This window comes from Oryzias latipes, chromosome 5 (genome assembly GCF_053564925.1).
Source record: "Oryzias latipes strain Hd-rR chromosome 5, Olatipes_Hd-rR_3.1".
Lineage (NCBI taxonomy): Eukaryota > Metazoa > Chordata > Actinopteri > Beloniformes > Adrianichthyidae > Oryzias > Oryzias latipes.
The window spans coordinates 4846935-4863007 of NC_136241.1; the positions used below are offsets into that span (position 1 = coordinate 4846935).

Genomic DNA, 16073 nt, shown 5'->3' on the forward strand with positions numbered 1-16073 from the left:
AGGAAAAAGAAACCGGCCCCGACGGGGGAAGATGAAGGCCGAATGTGTCCCGAAGAAAGTGCCTCATGGAAGTAACTCTCCATAGCTGCTTTCTCAGGACCAGAGAGGTTAAACAGTCTACCCTTGGGGAGCGAAGCACCCTCCAACAGATTGATGGAGCAGTCATACGGGCTGTGATGTGGCAGAGAGCTAGCTTTAGCTTTACTAAAGACCGTACGTAAGTCATGGTAGCATTCAGGCACGTTGGATAAGTCAATCTCCTCAGGTTCGATAACAGAGAGGTTACTAACGGTGTGCACGGCGGACTGAAGACAGCGAAACAGTAATCACTCCAATTAGAGAGACTGAGGCGACTCCAATCGAATTGGGGGTTGTGATGTTGGAGCCAGGAAAACCCCAACATGACGGGATTTTGTGGGGAGTGGGTAACAAAAAACCGGATGTGTTCTCTATGATTACCCGAAGTAATAAGCAGGACGGGTTCGGTGCAGTGCGTGATGACGGACAGATGTTGACCTCCCAAACCGGCAGCTGTAACTGGGGCCTGAAGTCTTTCTGTGGGTAAAGACAAACGAGATACTATGCTGTGATCAATAAGACTGTGCTCTGCTCCTGAGTCGATTAAGGCCTGCAGCTCCATAATTTCAGAAACGTGAACTATTTTGACAGGAACGTAGAGGAAAACTTTGGTAGCAGGAAGAACATCACCCACTCGCGGCCTGTCTCCTAGCAGGGGGGCTCTGGAGCTTAACCGCACATTGTATTGGTTAACCTGGTGTGCGGTTTTGCCACAATAGAAACACGCACCTTCCACCCGGCGTCTCTGTCGTTCCTCCGGGGTGAGCTTGGAGTGTCCAATCTGCATTGGTTTATCCATTTGACTGTGATGAGCTGGGACCAGGAGAGGAGTGCTGTGCAGCATCTTGCGTAGACCTAACGGGACTTTTGCGGGATTGGAACGGTCTTTCACGTTGCCGTTCATTCAGACGGGTGTCGGAACGGAGGTCGGCCGTGATGAGCTCCTCAAACGTGTTGGTCTCAGGTTGAGTACACAGATGGTCTTTAATGTTCTCGTTAAGGGACTGGTAGAACACCCCTTGAAGTGCAGGGTCTGACCACCCAGCTTCCACCACCAGAATCCTGAAATCAATGACACGGTCACGAACCATGCGTTGTTTAAAAGCTATGAGCTTACGTGTGGCTTCCTCTTGCTTTATGGGTTGGTCAAAGGCCAGCTGGAATTCCCCAATGAAATGTTCAAAGGTGAGATGGGAGATGGTGTTGACCGCCAGAAAAGCCTGAGCCCACTGTAAAGCCTTGTTGCGAAGAGAATTAATTATAAGCGTTAATTTGCTATGGTCAGAATGATAGTACCTTGGGGCTTGTTGGAAAAGAAGATGGCACTGGAGTAGAAAACTGCCGCAGGCTTCCACGTCGCCGAAGAACGGCTCTGGCTGTAGGCAGAAGTTTTCCGGGGATGAGGCGGAAGCGGAAGTGACGATGTTGCTAGAGGCAGGAAGTGTTGCCGTGGTAGCCGGGGAAGCTATCTGTCCTGTAGCGTCAATTAAGGTTTGCGTTAGTCCATCTAGCCGTCGAAAAAGCTCCTCCTGGGCGGAAGCGATTTGGGATAGTGCGCCAGCTTGACGGCCCAGGGCGATGCCTTGAAGGCTTACGGCGTAGCGGAGCTTCTCTGGGTCAGCTGGGTCCGGGGTTTGGCCAGTTCGTTTTGTCATGATCTTCCTAGCGTGGCGGACCCAGATGCTGGAACTCAGAGAACGAGACAGGTAAGTGGCAGGTAAGAATGATTTTATTTTCTCCGGGATGGTCAAGTTGGTTGGCGTGGATCCAGATGCGGTTGTGGCTAGTGGCGAGGCTGGAGGTGCAAACGCGGTCAGCGTAGGTCGAGAGGACCGGAGAATTTCCGAGAAGCGAATCAACTGACGTCACTCGTGGCGAGGGTTTCCTGGAGCAGGAGAACAACGTTAGTTTGGAGCGAGAGCCGAGACTTAGAGCATGACATAACATGACGTGAGACCAGGCTTAGTCGCCATAAGGGGTAACGAACTGGCGTTGAATGATGAGAAGGAGTCTCTTTTTGAACTGCAGAGCTGATGAGGATGAGTGACGACAGCTGGTGGTGATTTGGAGTGGAGAAGCTGGAGGGGAGGGGAGAAGACTGAACCGAGCACCCTGACACTTTCATCTTTATCGTGGTTATAGGGGTCTGCTGGAGCCCATCCTAGTTGTCTTCAGCTGAAGATAGTGTCCAAGGACACATTTACAGGTTTGAGTCACACCAGGGTTTGTTTCCTTGGGTGGTCCGCTGTGTTTTTCCAAGTGGGAAATCTCAACCAAACTGGTTTAAACAAATTTCTATTAGGAAGTGAGGGTACTGGCTCACCTGAGAGAGGAAGTGAATCAAAGGAGAGGTTAACTTAACCCTTTTGCATAAATAACATACGCTCTTTGACATATTGTAACTCAACAGCTGCAGTTACATTTGCAAAGTGTTTTTAATCTGAGATCGGATTAAAATTAAATTGTGTATATGGGCCCAAAAAATGTATCCAATTATTACAAACATTTACACATGTTCAAAATAATCCATAACGGAAGAAGAAATAGCAGAGTTCTGTTATAAAAAAAACATGGCTGCTGCTTGCATGTAGCAAGATGATCTTCGGAGTGTGCTTTTATTATTATTAGTATATATTTTTTAAAGTCACTATTCGCGCATAATTTTCTAAATGTGTGGCCAGTACTGAACTCTTTTCTTGGCTGCATGGACCTGGAGGAAGGGTTATTTTTGACGCGCTTAAAATATGTGTGAATAGGATCAGCCTTGACAGTGTTCCCCCGCTTATTTCGGCTTTACACATTTGCAGTTTCACGTGTTTGCAGATTTCTTTTTTTGTCACATGAGTCCTCCGGTTTATCACAAAATCTCAGACAAATGACGCATGTTTTGCATCCCAGGGAGGTGCCGCTCGAATTTCTGAGGAGGGGAGCAGAGATGAAGAGCACACCGGCCTGTCAGCTTCCCTGCCGGCTACTAAAGTATATTTCACAGCGAGCAACAGCTGGTCCCACTGGTTCATGAACTGCTAGAGTTCGTCCCCCTGCATGGAGAAATTGCATCAGCTGACTCAGAAGTGGTCGGAAAATATCCTGATGCACTGAGGAAGATAAGAATAATGATCATGACTGTTGAATAAAACTGGCCTTCTCTTGAAGAAGCGATGCTCAAAACACACTGCTGCATGAATGACGTGCCATGCCCAACGCTCACATCGAATCGCAGGACCTCTCACACTTAACTGATGAAGGAGTAAGGACAGGCTCCGGGTATTAAGGCACAGAGAGATAGAGTGACACTCCTAATGTGGGTTATAAAGTACGCTACAGTACAGTCTATTTCTCTGGAAAAAAAACTCTAAATGTTGAGCAATATTACAATGTTGTTTAATAAATGTTTCACAAAGCATCGAAAATGTTTCCGAAGGATTTTTTTTTTGTCAGGGTTTGAATAAGATGGACCCAAAAGCAGACAGGGATTAGGTTAGAAGTAGTGCAGTTCATTAAAAGTAGAAAATGTGGATGGAAGATCCGGTGAAGAGGCAACTGGAAGATGGGCAGTAGGTCCAGAGTAGTTCTTTCATGGGATAGAGGGGATGAATCCAGAAGGAACTGACCTGGCTTGGCTTGGCTTGATGAGACTTGAGTAGATTTGGCCTGACTCCAGGTGACTTGGCTTAATGCGGCTTGGATGGGGTTTGGCTTGATGTGGCTCGCTGAGGCTTGGCTTACTGGAGCTTGAAGTGGCTTGGCTCGGCTTTGCTTGGTTTCAACCAGCAGAGATCAGTGTAATCTTCCATTGAGAAGCAGACTGATGGACGGATGGATAAAGGCTGTCTGATTAGATGGAGAACAGGTGCGTGGGACCCGATCCTCAGGCAGGTGTGTGAGGGTGACCCCAACAGTGAAGGACATTTTTTCACCGGAGGGATGGGAGTGGGGACGGTTCTCCGTATTTGCGGGTGTCTTTGGTCCTGACCCCGAAAATACGGGGGGAATTTGGATTTTTTACTGGATACGACTGGTAACACAGATTCACATGATTGTTAGCACACTCTTCAAGGGACTGCTCGGAGTCACATTTTCTGGCGCAGAACAGCCGGCCAGACTTCGACATCCTAAGCCTCCTCCGGAGCGAACACTGTGACAAAGCCCCCCCCCCCCCCCCCCCCCCCCTGCTTGCAGACACGAAGCTGCGCAGTCAGTCCAGCTGCTCTGCTCAGAGACACGGTTCATTTTCACAGAGCACCCGGCCGGACCTGCTTGCGCTCTGAAGACTCCTCCAAAGCACATAACGTCTACGCATGACATAAAAACCAGCGCAGTAATGACCCACAATCTAAATAAATTGTTTACATGCATCGGATTAACAATCTGCATAACCCACCCATCTCGATCAGAAGGTACATTTTGTTTCAAATGAGTCTGATTGGGTCACAGTATTCAGAATGATGCGTTTACATGACACATTTTTAGTCTGATCAGGCTTTTGTCCCGATTACTTTTGTCCATCTAAACGCAACTAGTGACTGTTAATGTGATTAACCCTAGTGCTATCTTAGATGACCCCCCCCTTCCATTGACGTGTTCTCCCTACCATGACAAAGGTGGATAAAGGTGGAAAGATGTCATGTAATCCATGGACACCAGTGAAGATCACAAATCATTGAAGAAAAAAGGTTCAGCGCACTGTCTAGTGGGTCTAGATGACCCAACTCCCAATGGTAAAGTGCCTAGGAAAGCACAAGGGTTAACGTGAATCAGCCGATTCTGGCAAGAAGAAAAGTGGCTTTTCATATCCGCTTTGCACAGATATATACAATGCTTTACAAAGTGTTGTATATCAGTGCAAGGCTGCTTTTCTCCGTTTCAGATTTTGCTGGAATTACATTAATTGTGTAAACTAGTTATGATAGTCAAAAGAATGTCAAAGGGTTATTAAAGGGTTAATACTGTGTATTAAGAGTTATAAAAAAACAGAACATGAAACTGGAGCAAAAAGGTGGAACATGTCTCGCAGGGAAAATGAATTGTACTGAGGATGTTCAGAGACTTACCGTTAAATGATAATTAGCCAATTGCTTATTTATATTTTCATGTTTTTAGTTTTGCAATACAGTCGTTCCTTGTTTATCGGGGGGATTAAATTCTAATAGATGAAATCCACTAAGTGGGATTACAGTTGTTTGAAGGCTGTAAAACTCCCAATTACACACTTTCTTCACTTTTTGCAAACAGAAATGAATATTTTCACACTTTTCTCTCATGTTTAAAGTCTAAAAGTTCAAACCTTCATAGAAAAATAAATCCAGTGTTATAGAAGGAAAACAAGGATCTGGTTGCGTTTGCAGATTAATATGACTTTGGCAAATTGAATGCATTTTCTAGAGGAGACACAGGAGAGAGGAGATTGATTGACAGGGTCAATAGCCAATCAAGACACAGAACACAGTGCTGTAAACGAAAATAACTATAAAAAAGGAAAAGTATGCAAAATTGCGCTGAAAAAAATCCACAAAAGCGAGAGTGCAAAAACCACGGTACAGCAAGGGACCACAAATGATCAGTGCTTGAAACAAATTTTTCATGCAGTTAGATCCACTTCAATCTTTGCTTCACTTCTGTGAATGGATGCAAAACAAATAAAAAAACAGACAAAGGTATGACATTAGCATTCTTTGCCCAATTTGAACCAAGTATGTGTGACTATTCTTGCGTGAAAGCAGCCAAAGTCTAGGTCAGTAATCCCTTGGTTTTTTCATCTCTCCTGCAAAAGATTAATCTGTTTTTACCTTGTCAAGCAACTGACAGTAGGCAGTCCTTTAATCCAGGCCTTTATCAGCCACAGTGCCCCAAACACCACAAAGCTGCTGAACATTAAAGTCCTATTGATTGGTGTGTTTCTTCTGTGACTCTCCAACATTAAATTTGCCAGTTTTTGCTCCATGATCCTCTTTAACATCAGACTATTGACATGAAAGTCCAAGTCCCATTAATACTTCATAAAGTTTTTTTTCTCTGTCAGGACATTAGCGATTCGTTTTTTCACGAAATATGCTGAACAGTAGAGATGAAATTTATGAATTATTTTATTGGAGCAATCGTTAGCAAAAAAGTGAACAAATGAACTCGGAACAATTTTTGCACAGCTCTGAGTAAGAGAGGAAGGCAGTGTGTTTACGTGCTCCTTCTCCTCAGGCTCGTTCAATTGGACGATCGATGATGCTTTAAATCAATGTTCCAGCACCACTGCAAACCCCATGAAACCCATTAGTGAATTAAGACGGGCCAGTGTTCCACGCCGACTTCTGCTCTGCCTGTAGGTCCTTTCTACATGATATATTGCAAGAGAAACTGTGATATAAAAGAAAATGAACAGAGCAAGCAGGAAGGTGTGAAAGGATTGGGTCAAGTTAAGGCCTGTTGTTATTTTATGGAGACTTTAAGTGAGCAGTTTTATTTGCTACTTGTATCTACGCCTGAATTTGAATTGCTTTTCCACCCATTGGGCTTCTCCCAATCCCTACATTTATCCCTCCAAGTGTCTTCAAGTTTGGACGTTACTATCGCTCGAGGAAGTCATCAATACTCACCAGTCATCTCCGTTAGCACGTAGCAGCCAGCGCTTGAAAATTACATAACAACATTGGTATAATAACTTTAAAAAGTCACGCAAAAGCAAAAACTAATGAAAGTTTTACATTGATCAATGAAATACTTGCATATAAAAGTAAACGTCAGTGCTTCAGAGACCACACACATGAAGACACGCATTTATCCTCCACAGTGCGACACGGCTCATCCTACCAGCGGCGGGATTGTCAGCCCCAAGTCCCTACGACTCCTCTTTGAATAAAACTTTTGGACGCCACTACAGCTCCAAATGCCCCTTCAACTGGAGCAACAGGGAGGAGCCAGAGGGGGTGGGAAGCAATTCGGATTTGACCTAGAAGATGTTTTCTAAAGACTTCTTATATAAAGACTTTTGGTATTAAATTCTACACCAACAAACAGCATGTCCCAAACAGTAAAACAGACCTGAAGCAGAGCAGGACGAGTTGTTTAGGACATAGTAGATAGAAAGAGGAGTGGGCAAAGGAATTTTCTTTTATTGCTTTGTGTATGTGGTGTTTTCTGTAAACAGTTGATAAGCTTGTCTTCATTATGTCTTTTTTGAGAAAATTTGTAGCTTCTGGTATCTATTTTTCTACTCTCTGTGCTGAAATGACCAGCATTTTATCTGCATCCAATAATCCAGACCTACAGTTTTATTTATTATCTGGTTCTGAAGGAAGTTTTATTTTTTTTAAACTACTGGATTCTCTCCACCACATCCAAGTCATTCTTGTCACATGTCAAGTCACTTGGTTACGTGTCAAAAATCCATCCTCTACTTTTTTTAAAGTGCCTGCATTAAATTGAAAGTAGCAAAGTTTAAAAAAAAACATATTTGAAAAGTTTATGTTAGCAGAAGAGACCCAGAGTGCAAAAAGAAGAAGAACCTCAGATTAAAAAAAAAGAAAGCTGCATTTAAAAGACAAAAACTAGGAGTGTTTACTCCAATTATGGATTTGTTTTTACAGTTGTTTCCCCCACACCATAATAATAATGCGTAATATTCACCAACTTGCTGTCTAATGTTCCGAGGGTGCTTCTAATAAAGCTGCTTAACAGTGCATTAATGGATACCATTATATTAAGGAAGTACCAGTTTGAGTGACCTTTTTTTTCCATTTATCCGTCGCACCTTAAAAGTCGTATGAGGTTAAAGTTGGTTTCTGAATTTTTAGCTTCCACTTTGTCAATTATGGGTTAAAGGGCTTATTCCATGCTTTTTTTTTAGCCTTTTATAGTATTAATACAGTATCGTAGTAATAATATCCATATATATGCTTAAATATTACCTTTGACACAAAACAATGTTTTTTTTTTAAATATTATTTATTTTTGTGAACTCTTTTCCTACCCAAAAGTAAGACAACTCCATCTCTGAGGCTCCGCCTTTCACTCCGTGTGGGTGCCGCCCATTTCATGACGTCAACCAGGAGCCGACCTCGGCAGCGTATTTGCGTTTCACCCATGAAAGCAAAAAACATCCACACTTTTGCAAAGATGGATGAGCATGTTGTTCATATAAAATGAAAGCCTTTAGCTGATTACCACTAAATCTGTGGTGAAAGAGGGTGTGTGTGTTAGCCTGGGGGCAGTGCAGACACTTCCTGGAAGGGGCGGTTCCTCACTGGTCTATGTCAGCTCATGAGAACCTGTTCATTTTTGGGAGGGGCTGGTGCTCAGAGAGCAGGTTTAAGAGGAATACTCAGAAATGCGTGAATGGATCAAAATACCGCTTTGGGGTTATTTATAGTGAGAAAGAAACATTACAGTACACTTAAAAGCTCAAAGAATTGATTTAGCATGGAATAGGTACTTTAAAGGAAAACTGTAATTTAGTGTACACATAAAGTTTTAGCATAAAGCAACTTCAGATATTTTTCAGAGGCTGACGATAAACTTTACCCTCGAAATTGAGTGGAAACTGGAAACAAACAAACAAAAAAGAAATTAGACACCCACTTTAGCTGTGTACAGGCTGGTCCGTGAAAATATTGTCTGACAGTAAACGTGGCCAGAAAAAGGATGAAGGCCATGTTGTACAGCACCTTAGCTTTGAGCAAAAACTTTAAAATCCACCTTTTTATTTGTATTTGCTTTTGCTGAACTGATGGGTCTGGGATTCTTGCAAACTCAGCTTAAGCGATCACACTTGTAAGCTTCCCTCAGGAGATCTGCTGCTCCAGATCCTCTCAGAGCTATTACCACCGTCTCTGTGTCTGAGTGCTGAGCCTAGTGAGACATCACAGGTCATGACAGCAGCTTGAACTGCACACCATGACTCCAAACAAGTGCCAAAATCACTTTTACCTTCTGTGTCAACTTGTGAAAACTGATGTGCTTGACTTGTACCAGTAGTAGTATTTTTAAAAATGTGAGGCAACTGACTGTTACTGTATCATTCTCTGTCCTTTTACTGTTATTTTTTCTCACCACCCTTTTATGGGCTTCTGTGTGTTGTTTTTTTATTCACAGACACAACCACAGAGCTGGCCCTCGTCATCACCATCACTTGTGACCCAGAGGAAAAGGAAACAAAGACCATGGTCTGGTGTGGAGGCGGCTGTTGCTATGTGTAAAGATTTGCTGTGGCGTCAATGGAGACTGAAGGGTATCGTGACCTCCTAGAGACCAGCGATGGTCAGGGGGTGGGCCTGCTGGATGGAGGGAGCGAGGTGGGTGTGGAGGAAGGGTGGAGTGAGCCGTACCCTCTCAGCTTCCAGGTTTCGTTGACCACTGTGCTGATGCTTGAACTTGTGTTGGGCTTCAGCAGCAACCTGACCGTGCTCGTGCTCTACTGTGCTCAATCAAACCTGGTGGATTCAGTCAGCAACCTGGTGACAGTCAACCTCCATGTGCTTGACATTCTGGTCTGCTTGCTGTGTCTACCGTTAACGGTGGCTGTCATCCTGCTGCCTGCTAATGAAAATGGAGTTGGTAGCTTGGCCACACTTTGCTGCTTTCATGAGGCCTGCGTCACATTCACCAGTGTGGCCACAGCCGTCAACGTGCTGGTCATCAGCTTGGACCGATACGACATCTCGGTGCGTCCGGCCAGTCGTCTGCTGACCCCAAGGCGTGCCGCACTTCTCCTGGCAGCAGTGTGGGCCGTATCTCTGGCGGTCTTCTTCCTGCCCTTCCTTGAAGGCGACTTTTTCTCTTCAGCCACTGAAGAGGATGAGGACGAAGAGCTGGAAAGGCACAGCAATGACTCAGAGCTCACCACCGGACTGACTCCCATTTATTCATCCTTCCCTCCTTCCGTTTCACCGTCTACTCAACCACCCTCCCTTTCGCACCATCTGCCTCCAGTATGGCAGAACAGGACTTTGCTGTGTGTTGGAGGGCAGGGGTATTACACAGGCCTGGCCATGTATTATCACTTGTTACTCCAAGTGCCCTGCTTCTTCATTGCCGTGGCAGTGATGCTTTTCACCTACTCCAGGATCTTACAGGCGCTCAACATCCGTATCGGCTCCCACATGATGAGGAGTACACGTGCAAAGGACTCCACCTGCAGGATACGCTGCAGGAGGCGGAAAAGGAAGGACTTGAGCCTGCCAACGGAAGCAGCGTCCTCCAACCAGAACCCAAACCAGAACCAGACTCCTCTAATTCCTTCCGCGACTCCGACACCAACATCTCCTCCACCGCTCTCCTCTATCCCTCCAGGAATTTCTGACAGTGGGGCAACAGTGACTACCGTCAGTACTGCTGCAACAACCCCCATTGCAACTACACCAGCAACCCCTGCTTCTCCAACCCCAGCTTCAGCTTCAGCTCAGACCCGCGCCTCCACCCCTCTGCCTGCATCCTCCATGGGTGTGCAGGCCTCCGTTTCTGCAATAATAGCTCTGAGGCGGGCGGTGCGCAGGCACAGGGACCGAAGAGAGCGTCAGCGCCGAGTTCTAAAAATGTCCCTGATCATCATATCTACCTTCTTGGGCTGCTGGGCTCCTCTGTCTGCAGTCAACGTTTTGATCCTGTGCATGGGCCCCAGCGACAGTCTGGTGAGGCTTCGCCTGTGCTTCTTAGCAATGGCCTATGGAACGACCATTTTCCATCCTCTACTCTATGCTTTTACCAGGCAGAAACTGAGGCGTGCTCTGAAAACACGTGTCAAAAAAAGAGTTGTGTCGCTGTTGCAGGTAGACCCAGCTCCCAGCGGGGGGACCATTATTCATAACTCTTGGGTGGAGGGCGGTGGCCAGAGAAAGGGTCGCAAGTCACGGGTAGAAGCCAGTGACGGCACTGATCGGTGCCTCACGGATACAGTGAGGGAATAAGGCTTGAAAGTTTGAGTTTTAGTTTGAAGAGCTGCATTTGTCTCTCCAAACTGACAGAGATGGATACGGGTGCGTGTGCACGCGCGCATGTGTGTGCTGGGATAAATAAGTGTGTGTTGTTGAAAAAAACGAGAGGCGGTTAGTTTACAACGGTCAAGACAAATCTCACGGCCTCTGGCTCCCAGCAGAACGGACAACAGGTGAGCTTTAAGCTTCTATCTAAACCTGTTTCTCCCCTTCTTACATACTGTAGGCTGGTCCACCTCTGACTGCCAATGTGTCTCCATGGCAACACATGCCACAGGTTATGAAAAGCTAGCCATGACCACTGAAAATACTAGTGTGCATCCCACATGTAGCATAACGGGATAGATAGTCGCAGACACATACATACGATACGGCTCCTGCGTGCACTTTTAACTTGCATGTGCATGCACATGTGCACAATTGCACGCATACACAATCACTCGATACACATGTTTCATGTATAGCTACTGTCTATGAAAGCACACCAATATCTACCTGCACATATATTCTCAGTGAAGAAAAAAAACTAAAGAAATTAAAAAGTTTTCTTTCTTTCCCCAATTTTCCATGCCTTAATTGAGTTATTAGTATCTTCTCATGGTGCTGAATGTCAGGATGTATGTTTACAACATTTACACAGAGTGAAACTAATTGCACTTACTGTAAACGGTATGACAGTGGTGGATGATTGCAAACATTCAAATTTAAAGTTTACAGGTTCACATGAACTCACCAAAAATTAAGAAAGGCGGAAAAAAATGAATCCTCTTTAATTTGAACTTCTACTTAGCATCATCTTTATTTTTTGGGAGGAGAATCCATGCAGGGTCCTGCGAAAACTCTTTTTTTTGTTGTTGCTTTTGTTGACCTCAGTAGTCCTGTTGTTGAGGAACATGTGATTGTGTTTGTGTGTTTGCACACAAGTGTGCAGAAAATGTTAAACTATCTAGGAAAAATTGTGTGTCTAGGAAAATGTGCAATAAATCATTAGCAAAGCATTGTTCCCTAAGATGTGAAGAAAGAGAATGTGAGCTGGATTTCTGTGTGTTGTACGATTTCCATGACAAGAAGGGCGAGAGTCCAGCTTCTGAGGAAGACTTGTGGACAGAGGAAGGATGGAGCAGAAGTACCCAGCATTTGTATTTATGTGTATATCATGGGGCCACCGTAATCCAACATCACTGCAGCTTTAATGAGGAAATTAAAGGGCAATATTTGAGAAAAAGTTTATTAAAACTGTCTATGAAGCCACTGCAGGTTATCTAGCTTCAGAGACTTGGTGAATTTTAACATGAATAAAAAACTATTGACATGTTGCATCTTCTGTTGTAAGCTGGGCGGCTGGCAGTCTTTTCAGACACGGCCTGCCTCTGGACTAAGACTCGGACATGTTCCACCTTATCAAAGACTTTCTTTTTTCCTCAGGGCTTCATGTCATTTCTAAACTTGCTGAAAGCAAAAAAAACAACAGAAAATACATCAATCTGAATCAAGAAGCCAGCCCTCAATCAGCCGTTGTGTTATGGGGTTTAGAGTAAACTGCTGTTTATGTCACCGAGTAGATCCAGACACTTTGTAACTTTGTATGGACGCAATACTCTGAAAGCCCCTTGGGCTTTGGGCTAGAACTTCTTTCCCTCTCACCCCTTTTACACTATTTGTGAGACAGAGAGATGAGAATAATTCTAATGTGTTCATGTACATTTTTCAGGGATTGTAAATGTTGTAATTACGTGACTGGGTTTAGGGTTTTTGTCAGAAACCTTTTTGTTTTGGCCACAATCATCTGCCGGAGGGACAGAAAATTACAGAAGAGAGACAGTGTAAAGAAGAGATACATATATGTGTTTTAAAGTGTGTTAATGCTCTATCTGTGTACACTGTACCTTACATTTATGACCATGTGAATATCAAAATATTAGTATTGTACAAGATTTATAATATGTGTTATTGTATAGAAGAGAACAGAGTCTGTATTAAAATATCTCAGTTCACTGTGTCAGTTCATACACTTTAAATAGAAGAAAATGGTTTTTAATCGATCAAAAGATGCCTTGAATGTATCTAAAATACTTGTTTCCTACAAGTTTTCAGTTTTTTATTTCATGTAGGTCCAACATTTTTTATTTTTTATTTTATGGACCGCATACACTCCTGATCAAAATCTGAAGATCTGTTTAAAAAGTTCAGGAATTTGCATTTTACACGGCTGGATTCAAACAAAGTTCTAAGTAGAGCTTCAAAATGTAAAATTAATAAACGGGAACCGGTGGCCAAAAATTGTGAGCGGACGATTTAATAAAAGCAACAATTTCACTGAAATGGTCTGTTTATCAGCTGATCAAAGGCTAAAGACAAAAAAAAATCTCTGTTACGTCCCTAAAACTGAAACTAAAGGGTCCAAACAAAACACTCCACCATTCTTGTGCTGCCATCCGTGATGTGAGTGTTTGTGCTATCTTAGATGACCCCCCCTTACTTTGACGTGTTCTCCCTACCATGACAAAGGTGGATAAAGGTGGAAAGATTTCATGTAATCCATGGACACCAGTGAAGATCACAAATCATTGAAGAAAAAAGGTTCAGAGCACTGTCTAGTGGGTCTAGATGACCCAACTCCCAACGTTAAAGTGCCTAGGATAGCACAAGGGTTACAGTCCCAATACGCTCATCTTTTGATCTTCCGGCTCAGTGCTGGTATCATTTTTTTAGGGTCTGCCTCTTGACTTTTTTGTTCCGTAACCATCAGGATCTTTATAAAAATTCTAAAGTGATGTTTTACTGTGATGGCGCGTTGTGAGAGGCACTGCTTATGCAGCTCACCTATCCTACCACATTCAAAGAAATTGAGATTTACTGCCATCAAGAGACACGGACAGGATGATTGCTAATTAGGAAATACCACTGAATGTTGAATCTTTCTGCAAACTCTTGCTTAGAAGGGCTTTGGTTTAAACTTTTGATCAGCTGATGAACAGGCCATTTTCGTTTAAATCTTTATTTTTATTAAAATGCCAAGTAAAAGTATTTCTTCTCTTAGTCCTTTTTTCTTCATTTTGCATTTTGAAGCTCAGTTTACAACACTGTTAAGGTCCAGCTGTGATAAATGCTGATTCTTGCATTTTCCTAACTGGTATTAGGATTTTGATCAGGAGACGGATCTCAATCGTCCGGGTGACGTTGTCTTAAAGTTGCGTTATGGCAACTGGACTTCTTCCTTGAAACGTTTTAACTTCAAGACATGGATCTGATAGTTGAAACTCTTTTCTTTTTTACAGCTGTCCATGGTTGTCGTATGTTTTGTGTTCCATTTTCCCGTTTCTCTGATCCCTAAACTTAGAAACTTTGTCCCAGATATTTTGCTGCCGACTGTAGCAACCCCTCACTTTCTCTCTAGAATGTGACAATTGTTCTCATCAGTGCTCCTAATGAAATTGAAACATGCTAATGAGGTAAACGTGTGTTGGCAGCTCCTGAAGTAAAGGATGCTCTCACATGTTTGTGCTGGAGAGGTGAATGCTGGCTGTGTCTCGCATTCGCCTGGTTGGCCAGAACTGCAGATTTCTTCATCCTGGCATGTTAATCTCATCAGCTCCCTCCCTTTTCTCACACTCCTTTTTCCCCCAGTCGGTTCTCCCTCTCTTTTTTCTTAACTGTTGGTCTGCATCTCTCTCATCTCTTATCCACTCTCAGGCCTTCCAGAACAAAAGCAGTGAACAGCTGCAGTGTCTGAAGGAAGGAAAGTCACCTTGGGGGATGACAGTTGAACAAACCTGTATAAGTGGTACGAAAATTAAAAGAGGAAAGCACAGCTACTGGCAATAAAGAAATATTTGTTACTAATAATAAAAGAGCAGCTCGCCAAAAATTATTTTTCTGCCATAAATTCTCTAATTCCGAGCACCGTGAAAACAGGTAAAAGTAAACGTGGAGTACCTGTAAAAGTGTCTGCCATTTTAAGAAACTGTCTGCTTTATTGAAAAAAACTAACATATTTGCTATAAAAAGGACAGCTAATGTATGCATGATTCTTCTGTGAAAGAACAACAGATTCAAATAAAGATGCAAACATGTTTGATTTGAACCTACCAGGAAGTAACTGAAAAAAATCAAAAGTTACTCATACAAAAATAAAACTGTTATGCAAATAATTTCTCATTATCTTAAGTATTATGCAACCCTTTCATATGCCTTGCTGCATTTAAATGATGGATGTAAAAGCCCAACCTAATAGCGTAAATGGCAGTTTAAGCTTTTAGAGAGGTTTTCTTTTTCATTTAACATTTTTTTCTACATGCTGACATATTAAGACGCAGTAGTGTTGTTTTTTTCAGACAATGGCGCCATCGTCCGTTCAAACTTGGTAGGGGCAAATGGGATTAGCAAAGAAAACAATAATGACAAAAGAGGGGGACTGGTAAAATTCAATGTACAATTGTAGACACAACGTTTTAAAATTATTGAAGTCAGGCACTTCTCCGACGTCATACGCAGAAGTGTTATGAAATGGTAATAGATTAGCTGTTTGTCGACGATGATTGTTTGCAGCCGAAATAGCTCAGTTGGGAGAGCGTTAGACTGAAGATCTAAAGGTCCCTGGTTCGATCCCGGGTTTCGGCAGTCAGCTGGGCAGCAATATATGTTTTTTCTTCTTATTTCAAATACTTAAGATAGACATCATGCTTTATAAATAGAAGTTTTATGTTATTTTTAATTACCGTATTTGCATTAAATTCAAAAATGTTGTTTTATATTTTAGTTTTTTTACCGAGTCGATTCTGGGCTTTGGCAGTCCCTACATTTGTTTTTTGTTCTTCCGAAAAGGAACAAAAAAAGGAAAACTTAAGATGGAACCACCTACGTTTTTTGCGTTTTGCATAATAAAGATTAACATTTTTCCGAGTTTGTTACATAGTTTATGCAACATGAATCTAACCACCTTTTGGTAGACCAACTGATGTGGTCGTTTTTTAATGCAAGCTCTAAATCATTGTTTTTCAACAAACTTGTCATAATAGTTTGAGCTCAAATGATCAAAGACTTTTAAAGCTTTTTAGAGCTAGTAAGTTGACA

At 43.0% G+C, this 16073-nt stretch overlaps 1 protein-coding gene and 1 non-coding gene across 3 annotated transcripts in view; both read left to right on the forward strand.

The window, feature by feature from the left end:
- Window positions 1-12994, forward strand: part of LOC101170421 (G-protein coupled receptor 22) — a 32996-nt gene extending 20002 nt beyond the window's left edge. For both annotated transcript variants that reach the window (XM_011474658.4, XM_078946875.1), the window contains exon 2: window positions 9163-12994. In XM_011474658.4, coding sequence (XP_011472960.1) covers window positions 9285-10973 — 1689 coding nt within the window. In that variant the 5' untranslated portion in view covers window positions 9163-9284 and the 3' untranslated portion in view covers window positions 10974-12994. The remainder of the gene's footprint in view (window positions 1-9162) is intronic.
- A 2553-nt stretch (window positions 12995-15547) lies between these two features.
- Window positions 15548-15620, forward strand: trnaf-gaa (transfer RNA phenylalanine (anticodon GAA)). Its single transcript has one exon. It is a non-coding gene; the product is annotated as a tRNA-Phe (tRNA).
- Window positions 15621-16073: the final 453 nt, after the last annotated feature.